The sequence below is a fragment of the Branchiostoma belcheri genome, unplaced genomic scaffold, assembly GCF_001625305.1.
Source record: "Branchiostoma belcheri isolate BF01 breed outbred unplaced genomic scaffold, Haploidv18h27 scaffold156, whole genome shotgun sequence".
Taxonomy (NCBI): Eukaryota; Metazoa; Chordata; class Leptocardii; order Amphioxiformes; family Branchiostomatidae; genus Branchiostoma; species Branchiostoma belcheri.
Window position 1 is genome coordinate 101005 of NW_017803002.1, and position 10542 is coordinate 111546.

At 39.7% G+C, this 10542-nt stretch overlaps 2 protein-coding genes across 2 annotated transcripts in view; one reads left to right on the forward strand and one right to left on the reverse strand.

Moving 5' to 3' along the window:
• The first annotated feature begins 1637 nt into the window (after positions 1-1637).
• On the forward strand, positions 1638-4472 carry LOC109465660 (O-acyltransferase like protein-like). Its single transcript, XM_019763044.1, is given in 4 exon segments — positions 1638-1646; positions 2206-2395; positions 3207-3352; positions 4311-4472. Coding segments are annotated over 4 exon segments (462 nt in total). The 3' UTR covers positions 4428-4472.
• A 2749-nt stretch (positions 4473-7221) lies between these two features.
• LOC109465662 (C-type lectin domain family 10 member A-like) overlaps positions 7222-10542 on the reverse strand; it is a 4567-nt gene continuing 1246 nt past the window's right edge. The window contains exons 2-7 of the mRNA XM_019763045.1: positions 9139-9339; positions 8927-8976; positions 8657-8758; positions 8233-8407; positions 7600-7964; positions 7222-7284 (exon numbers count right to left, since the gene is read on the reverse strand). Of these exons, the coding sequence (XP_019618604.1) occupies positions 7222-7284; positions 7600-7964; positions 8233-8407; positions 8657-8758; positions 8927-8976; positions 9139-9339 (956 nt within the window). The remainder of the gene's footprint in view (positions 7285-7599; positions 7965-8232; positions 8408-8656; positions 8759-8926; positions 8977-9138; positions 9340-10542) is intronic.

Sequence of the window (10542 nt, forward strand, 5' to 3'; positions counted from 1 at the left end):
CATCGCTCACTCACTCAATAACTCACTCACTCACTCACTCACTCACTCACTCACTTTGACTCACTCACTTTGACTCACTCACTCACTCCATCGAGCTCGCTTGGAATCTTCCTGTATCCATAACTCTGTGTCACCCATCACTGCAGACAGCTGACTTAGGTTCATACACCACTGTCAGATTCAAGCTGTTTAATGTATTATCGTGTGCAGTCTTCCACAACTTCTGTTTCCATGATTTGGGTTCCACAATCTCCTTTGCGATATTGTATATATTTGTACAGGAACATCACAAATTTAAACTACGGAGACTACAGATTTGGTTTAACAGTGGCAGCTAGACTTTGTATTTATTTAGCAATCAACCAATCAATTAATCAATCTGATTATTACTATGATCCTGTTTTCCCTTTCCCAGGTATTTCCTGGTAGGAATGATCACCCAGGTTGTCCTGCTGCTGGCCAGTTTTGGAGCGACAATCGGCCTGGCCATACACTATAACCTGCAACCCACCATGTTATCAGCTGGGTAAGTCACCACCTTTTTTAACGAAGTGGTTCAATTCAAGTCCTATACGACCACTTCTTGGCATTGAACTAGAAATATGAGAGAAACATGGCTTTGTCAAGAGATGGCGGTGAATGTTTGATTTGAAAGCCTGTAGATTGTAGGTTGGTGGGAAACACTTGTCAGGGAGGGAATTCCAAAGCTTGGCCATATGGGGAAAGAAACTGTCACTGTAAAAAGATTCCGAACAAGGAATTCGGATGGTGAAGTTTCCTCATCATTTCTTTTTTCAGCATCCTAAGCACAAACACATGGTGGTACACAGAAAAGGTCTCAAAGGTGGACCAACATGTAAGAGTGCGTTAAAACAATGGCTATAAAAGTGTCTGTAGAAGAGAGACAACATTTTGTCTGTAAGAGAGGGAGTCCAGATGATATCCAGTGGCTATGCAAAGTCTCCTTCGATTACAGTCCAAAAGTGGTTTCAATTGATAAGTTGAATTTTGGTACTGCCCAATTTTTTTTTTGTTGTGTCACATCAGTGCCAGCTATTTTCATTTCATCTATACCTAAAAATAGTAATCAATGGTTTTCTATTTTTTATTCCAGGCAGACTATTCCAGACCCTAATGCGATGAACCTGTACTACCAGAAGCCGTACTGCAGGATCGGGCTGTACCTGGTGGGAACCATGCTGGGCTATCTGCTCTACAGAACCAGGGGGCAGGTCCGCTTGCACAAGGTAATACCAGTCCGCATTCATGTCTTGTAATGCCAGTCACTGATTCAATTTTGTGGCGTAGGGTGGCGTAGTGGTAGATCATTTGACTGTGATCCGGGAGACCCGGGTTCGATCCCGAGTCATACCCTTGACATGTCTGAACATGCGCCCGACGTTGTGTCCTTGGTAAAGGCACTTTATACGACTTTCCTCACTCCACCCAGGTGTGAATGGGTACCTAACTTCAGTTGGGGAAAGCCGTATTGAGGTCACCTTGTGGCACCGAAAGGCAGCCGCACAGACCCTTGCGGCAATTCCCCAAAAATGTGGAACAAATATGTATCATTCAATTCAATTCAATTCTTTATTTCATACCAACGTTGCAGACATACAAAAATTTGTGTTGCCTTAATGGCATTGGTATTTACAGCAATAACAGCAAGATAAGTACATAACATATATTACACATATATACATACTATTAAAATATATACATTAAATCAACAGGGCATCCCAGATATGACACGTTTACACAGTCTGGTTGTATAGTCTGATAGACTGATGTACTCATGTGTATTGTGTGTATTATTATCTATATTATCATAATTTGTATCATCTGATTGTAAACCCTGCATCAATTCAGCACTATAAGGCTGCGATTGCATGGGTGATGTTTGGCCAATAAACCTTTTAAAAACAAATTTGCTGGTCCCAGGATATAAAATGGGCCATACTGAAGTGATAAATCAAAATAAAAGTAGAGTCTTAGTGGAAAATTGAATAGATTTAACAATAAATGAAAAATTAACAATGAGAAGAATTTTTCACAGAAAGTAGTGTTTTTATACTGTGGAGCCTGCATGGGTGTTGTGTAGATTGTCATCTAAATAGCCAGCTATTTTTTTCTAACTATGCACCTGAGTAAAATGATTGACAAAAGCAATGTTATCAAAAGTTCATTAATTTGTATTTTTTCCAGGAAGTAACATTGTTAGGCTGGCTGGCAGCTACAGGAATCTGCATGGGTGTTGTGTATGGACTGTACAACCATCTTACTCAGGGGGTGGTTCTGAGTCGACCTGTGGCCATCCTGTAGCTGACTGTACACCGGACTGCCTGGGGAGTGGGGCTGGCCTTGGTCTTGTTTGCCTGCATCAATGGCTACGGAGGTACAAAGATTTTTTTCAGTTTTGTTTTTTTGTGTAGTTGTGTTACTTTATAATACATCCTTATGAATGTACAATATACAGTACATAATTTTGTAATGTTGGACAAAGTAGCTCCATTTACTTCCAATTGAAAATTTTCATTTTATTGTAACAGCTGCATAATACACCATAATTATATTATTTTGAAATGTAAAGGAAAGTAGCTAAAACTCAGGGGAACCCTCTTAAGAGATTTGTAATATAAGACAGTCCCAATATGACTAAGTTCAAGACTGCTGTAAACAGTTTCTTGTTGAACTCTTAGAGATCTTCTAACTCTGACAATTAATTATGTACCATGCAATTATGTATAATGTATCTGATAATTTTGGGATCGAATGTGACTGTGCACTTAAGCGAGGGGATAATTGATGTGGCATTATATTGAACCGAAAATCATCGATTACGATGTGAAGACCAGGTTCACTTCGCACTGATTAGAAAAAAAAAGATATCTTTTAGTACAAGAAAGGTTGATTTGCATGTCTGGCTTGTGCATTTTCTTAGAATTTTGTACAATTTGACCTGGGCTTCATATAATTTTTTTTATAATTTTTATAAGTATGATTTGACTACTCGTTGGCACCAATCACAGTAGGGGCATCATCACTAGAAAGCTTTAAACAACCCCTGCAATTAAAGGTGCAAAGATTGGTGTGATATAGCTAGCTGCTGCCGTGTCGCGTGCCTGCGAAGCTGGACTGTGTTATGCCGATGGGCGGTTATACCGGCTATACTGATACACATACAAATACAGATACTCGTTCCCCAGGTATAATCAACACCATCCTGTCGTGGAAAGCTTGGATCCCCCTCAGCCGCCTGACGTACTGTGCCTACCTGGTACATCCCATTGTCATACTCATCACCTACTCGGACCAGCAGGAGGCAAATATACACTACACTGACATCCTGCTGGTTAGTAGTGACTGTCATACTAGTAGCCTGAAAGTTGACATGGCCCTAGTTATCATGTTTATGCTAATTTATGATTTATCTGGTATATGATTTACCTACCTATGTTATCTATTCTGTACTTCAATTTGTTCTTATTTTTTATTTATTAGTTGTATTTTTGTGGGCTCCCATGAAAACAATATTCCTCTTGTTCCTAAGATGAAAATAGATTTTAGAAAAGTTCATCTGTGTTGGTAGAAGTTAGCCTCTCCAGGCTTTGGAAGCGGCTGGAAATACTAGTAGTAGACATTGACAAAAGTAGCCAAATAGACAGATAACATGACATGGGAGTTGGTCTGCTAAAGGAGCAGACCAACTCCCCTGGCACGTTAATGTCTACTTGGCCAATTTCTACTCTTCCTAGCTGCTTCTGAAGCCTGGTGAAATTAGAGTCTAGGTAAAATTCTTTTCAGAACCAGGTTTGGACTGTAATTTCCAACACTTGGAATGACCCAAATTTTCAACTCTTCAACTCTTTGTCAAATCAAGGAGCTTACAGAGCCACAAAGATCAGAATGATGTGACGTCACAGAATGTGCATTTCTCATTCCTTGACAAAGACTGGAGTTGAACAGTCAAAACATTTTGATAAGAAACTTTAAGCATGCTACACGATGGTTCCGTTGCTAGCCTTTTGTTCGCGTTGCTATGGCTGAGTGCGCCGCCCACTCACAACGGGGTGCCTACCTCGTGCCTGTACCAAACACTGCAAATATCTCAAAATAACGCATGGTCGGAATATCATGTCGAGAATGTGGGCATGTGATTCCTTAATGTTGGTTTTTTCCTGTCATTTTTCAGGCGTACTATTTTGTGGGGCACATGCTTTTTAAGTGTGTTTTTTTTTCTGTCATGTGGCATCCCTACTGTTACGTGAGGCACGTGACTTTTTAAATTAGTGTTTTCTGTCATTTTTCAGGCGTACTATTTTGTGGGGCATGTGTTGTTCTCCTATGCCGGTGCTTACATTGTGAGTATGATGGCAGAAGCTCCCATGAGGCACCTGGAGAAACTGGTGCTGAAACAAGACACTTAAGATCATAGGCTACTGCGGAGGTAGAAATGAATGAATGAATGAATGAATGAATTGATGAAATAAATAAATAAATGAATGGATGAAGGGTTGAACAAATAAAAAGGGTAATGTTATATAGGGATTGAAAGAATTTACAAATGAATAAATGGTTGAAAGGGCTACTTATATAGATGCAGTATATGATACTAAAAAGTGGAAATTCGGTTTCAATAAGTGGATGGATATGGATGGAAGGGTGGGTGGGTTGTTGAACATTTTGGAGTTGCTTCAGAATCTGAAATCTTTTTTTTTTGTTGAAAATCAGTAGCGGGCGAAAATTAGAGAAATAACTAATTAAATTGGTTTGGCCCTACCCACTCAGACTTTCTGACACTGCCCTGCAAAGCCAGTCTGGCACAGATAAGAACAGTTTTCACTGGCTTCAAGGTCGAGAATTTTATGGGAGTTGGGCACATAAACTACAGCCAATATGGTAAATTGTTAGACTGATGTCCTGTTTGCAAAATGTCTCTGGGTATTTATTTTCTTGTATGTGAACATGTCCTTTGTCTTTATTCTTTGAAATTACAATAAAGATTATTTGGAAAAAAAAAACTACAGCCAGGAAGTGGAGATGTGTCTGGTACAAGTTAGCCGCCTCTAATTTGGAGGCAGGGATCAGGAGGGGAACATCTTGTTCCGAATTAGCAGCTGGCAATTAAGAGTTGCCTGTGTTTTATCATGGAGAAGGAATCATTATATACGAAACAGAAATATAACTTTATTGGCATTTATCCTTGTCTAGCATTTTGACAGGAACGTTAACGCAATTGCAGAAACACAGGCTGGAAAAGAACAATTTGAAAACGTTTTGAGAAAGACCAAATGTTTGGCGACAGACTAATATGGATATAATAATTGTTTATTGCAAATTCTTGCCCGAGGGCTAATTGCAGGAACAGAAGAAACATATATGGTATAAAAACAGACAATTAGTACATATAGAACTACTGATAACTACTAAGAAACTACTGGTAAAAACTACTGGGTTTGACTTCTTTTTTGAAGACAGAGGAAGACAAAGGATCCCACTTTTTTTTGTAATATGTGGGTTTTCGGATGTTAAGAGGAGAGTAGTTTTCTTTTCATTTGTATATGTGTGAAAGTTTGGGTAGAATTTGGAGGCTACGTCAAAGAGTTCATTTCGTTCATTGCTACAGAGGGTACAATTTGATATAAAACAAGACAAAGCAATGCCATTGTGTTCTTTCAACAGTCTGATTACTAGTAATCTCAGGTTCATGGTAACATGATTAATCTCAGGTTCATGGTTTAGTTTTTTAACAAAGGTTTGGAGTTGTATATGTACATATGGCTTTCATCAGTCTCATATGTTTAGACTTTTAGCTGTAAGCAGAAGCTAAGGTGTGCTGCTATATGTTATTAAATGCCATATACGTAATGTTTATTAAATGTCATATAGAGCTTTATTTATCTTTTGGTAAAAAGTTTCTACCTAACTTTTATGAAGAGCTATTATATTTACTTTTAGTTCTGATGTCTCAGTTTAATGTTAACTTATACATGGAAAATGTGCATTTTTGAACGGGTTTAAAATATATTTGCTATAATTAAAGTGAATCACTTGCTTTCATGAATGCGTTTTAATGTGTCAAAGCAGTTACCATAAGGGCAGCAAATTCAATGCCTTGGTTTTTGGATGCATCTATCTCAAGCTCTCCTGTATCTGTTTCCCTTTACACACTTAACGTTATGTTTTTCTCGTTCCCAATATACAACTCATTTAGTCTCTTCAGAAAGAAATATGCATCAGAGATTATTCATCAGTGTGTTAATTTTTATTATTCCAACATTCAAACACACTCGTGATGTGTCATATTATGGCACCTCCGCTTCAGGAATGGCACTTATTTGCAAAGGAGCAGCGTCGATTCAACTTAATTTGTAAAGAACCTACCAGAAAATTGAAATTAACATCCTAATGTTACATACTGCCCCTTTAAAGTCACTCTATGTAGTTTTTTGACAATACAAAAAGTATATTTTTTATTCTTTTCTTTACATAGTACATTGGCTTAACCCATTAGTATTCCAAAATTATACTCCACAGCAAAAAATACAACATCCTTGCTCCTTAGAAGCTTAGAAAACTGTGAATGATCTTCTATTCAACCTCTGGCCAAACCACACATATGGTATTGTCCACTCCCAGTGGTTTGACCTACATCCCAGTGGGGTGTCAGTTGATAGCTTACCAGTTTCTGAAATACCTAATCGTTTACCAGATTTTTTATCTCTTTTGAAGGGATAATGACCACAGTTTATTCATGCCCAACAAAATACTCTAAGTTGATAATTATATTCCACCTCATGTGAAAGATATGAGTTTTTTCTAAGGAGGGTATATCTTGTGACATCTGCCCCTGTCTATCAAGCCTGGCATGCCCAGGCCAATTAGCCACACCAGGGGGCAACCCCTGTATGTTGTTGTTGTTGTTCTGAGCAAACCGGTGGCACCGGGAACTGAAGAAGGACTGTTTGAACGGACAAAATATACGAAAAAATGTGAAATAATGACACAAATGTGTTAAAAAGTGATAGTAACTGCTGATAACACCGAAATTTAGTATAATTAGAATATTTCAATTTTTTGCGCAAAAAACTACATAGAGTGCCTTTAAGCTGACTCACGCAGTGCCTATGCGGTAAACATGTCTCAGCTTACAGTGTTCACTTGGCAATTTCTACATGTAACGTTGAGTCGTCCTCACATCCGGATGTCTGAAACTAGGTTTCACGACTGTAGCCGGAGCCGCTTCCCAAACATGGCCGCATGGTTACTGGCCTGGAGCTGAAGCTAAAGGGAAAATGAATTAGAAGTTTTGATTAGCAAAGGGCTGCTTTTTAGTGATTTCTAAATTACTGTCTTCTTGTATGATTTCAGAATGTGAAATAGCATTCTCATCTAATTTGTCATTTCTTAAATGTTGGATAATTTTACTTACACCAACAATGTAGTGTTGAATACTAAATGTTGATGTTGTCTGGTATTAAGTACTTCTTTGCAAACATAAATGTTGGTATACTTTTTGCTGTTGTCAACTCGACATGTCTGCATTATTTCTGGAACACGACATCACCTTGTGAAATGATACGAACCTGATGTCAAGACTTGGCAGATGAACAGTCCCCTCTCATGCTCACAATCTGCGGTATACCACTGCTTGCTCGTGGGCCTGTACCAGGCGCAAGACTTTCTTTCACCGGGTGCCCACCGGTTGTAGCCGGTTCCGAGAGCGGTGCCGTCTATCCACTCCCACTCCTTGCCTTCCTGTCGGTGTAAGCCAAACCAATAGCTGTACTTGCTTGCTGGATCCACCAGGGAGGTGAGGAGGTCGTTGATACCGGCGTCGCGGGGCATGGCGAGGGTGCCACCGACAAACCGACAGGTCTCGGCCGATACGGAGAATGACCGAGAAACGTGGAATGCCCTGTAGCAGACTTCGCGATAGTTCTGGTAACCGTCTCGGCAGGTCTCTGAATAACACGGTAATATCTGCTCTTGAAAGATATACTACTTAGACTGTAGTCCATGTAAATTCTCATAAGTGTAACTTTGTTTTTGTCTTTTACGTGATCCATTTAACGTTTAAAACGCATCGCAACCTAAAGCTTCAGTTTTAACGTACAGTTTAATTAATGTTTAATTTAAAGAAAACTTCAGGTAGTTTTCGAAAATCACTTTAAAAATCATATTTTGAAATCCATGTATTCAATACATGTATTTAGAATACATAGGGCCTACCTGGGAGGCGGATCGAAGCACGCCCTTTCTCCGGTTTGTCTTGTTCATTCTTCATGTTGTCCTCCAGATTTTGCAGCATCTTCTCTTTCTCCAGCTCTGACTTGGTCAGTTTTGCGACGTTGTTCACAGCTTTCTCATTTTCCTCCAGCCGTCCCGGCACTTCCTTTGTCACTGCCTGTAAATCAAACGTCCCGCTTTACAATTATGGTTCGAGATCGGAGATGGATATTTCTTTGTAAGATCTGCGTTACTTAATTGACTGTGATAAGCCAGTCACCACACCAGTGGTAATATGTTATTTGATGACTTGGGATTGACTGTGAAACTTGCTAAAACATAGGTAGACATTTTTCTAACGCTCCAAGTTGCGTAAGTGTGTTTGTCTATGTTTTGGAATGTTTTCACGAGAAGAATTTCTTCTTACCTGCTGGCGATGAATCCATCCAGAGAGGTTTGCCTGGATTCCGGCTGTCTTCGTGTCCAGCTTGCTGACCGACAGCTTCAGATCCGACAGATCATCAGTTGTCTTCTTGTCGAGCTTGTTGAATGCCAGCTTCAGGCCCGACAGATCATCAGTTGTCTTCTTGTCGAGCTTGCAATTGTTTAATGCAAGCTTCAGGCCCGAGAGATCATCAGTTGTCTTCTGGTCGAGCTTGTTGACTGACAGCTTCAGGCCCTTCAGATCATCAGTTGCTTTCTGGTCGAGCCTGTTGAATGCAAGCTTCAGGTCTGACACTGTCACAGCTGTAAAAAGGCACAGGGACCGATAATAATGTTTAGCCAATAGGATCTGCACTAATCACCTCCAAGGAGCTAGCCCCATAAAGGTAATCAGTAAAGACCCTTTCGGTTTAGTATCAATTATTCTGTACCAATGAGTTAGAAAAAAAAGCATTGCTCATTTACCCAGAAAGATGGTAACTCCCAGCAGACAGCAGATCAGTGCCATTGTCACCACAGCGTAGGTTTTCAACATGGCGCTGGTCCAGACTCGGGACTGACCAGGGCTCCCCAGACCGACCCCTGGGATGTACCCAGCGGTCTCAGCAGAGGCAGGTGTGGGGTCGGCGGCTTGGCGCTTGTTGTTAGACTTAGACCCGGACGAACCTGAAGAATGTAGTCAGTATCTTAAGGAAATACTGAGACGAACAGAGAAACGCAAAATACAGATCAAAACGTGAGGAAAACGTAGACCAATCGGGACAGATTTCTAACGTGCTGCACTATTATATTAGAGTCAACAAAATCAATGCATTGTTACCTCCATGAAATGTGTCATGGAGGTTATATTTTCAGTTGCGTTTATCTGTCCGTCCGTCCGTCCGTCTGTCTGTTGGTCAACAAGATAACTCAAGAACGCCTGGATGGATGGGTTTCATACTTGGTGTGTTGGTAGGGTGTGACGAAAACTGGAAATGATGAGATTTTGGTCCCCCTAGTGGCTTCCCTTGGTACTGCAGCGCAACTTCCGGTTTTGATATCTCGCGATCTGGACATGCTAGGGTCATGAAATTTTGATGGAAGGTAGCTCTCGTGCTTGGGAAGAAGTCATATGAGTTTGGGCCCCCTAGCGGCTTGTTCTGGAACTGCAGGGCACTTTCTGGTGAAATGTTTAAAAGCCAATAAGTCCAGACAGGAACAACATATTTTCATTATTTTTGGTGTGTTGGTAGCTGAGAGAGAGATGTACATAATTAAATGCAAATTATGCAAATGAGGACTGTATTTGCATAATTAATGAGGAAATTCTATAATTACAGTGTTTTACATTATCTCGCGATCTGGAAATGCTAGGGTCATGAAATTTTCATGGAAGGTAGCTCTCGTGCTTGGAAAGAAGTCATATGAGTTTGGGCCCCCTAGCGGCTTGTTCTGGAACTGCAGGGCACTTTCTGGCGAAATGTTTAAAAGCCAATAAGTCCAGACAGGAACAACATATTTTCATTATTTTTGGTGTGTAGGTAGCTGAGAGAGAGATGTACATAATTAAATGTAAATTATGCAAATGAGGACTTTATTTGCATAATTAATGAGGAAATTCTATAATTACAGTGTTTTACATTATACTATGTAACCTATGGCAGGCGGAACTTCAACAGATACAAATTATGCAAATGATGACCTAATTTGCATAATTAATGTGAAAATTCTATGATTTCGTAATGGTGAATGATGAGAATGTCATACTTGGGACATCTGTAAGTTAATCAAAAGTTAACATACATCACGATGCATATATCATGTTAATGCAGAGGTCATTTGAACAATTAAAGAAGAAATTTACATTTACATATCAAGATCATATTTCAT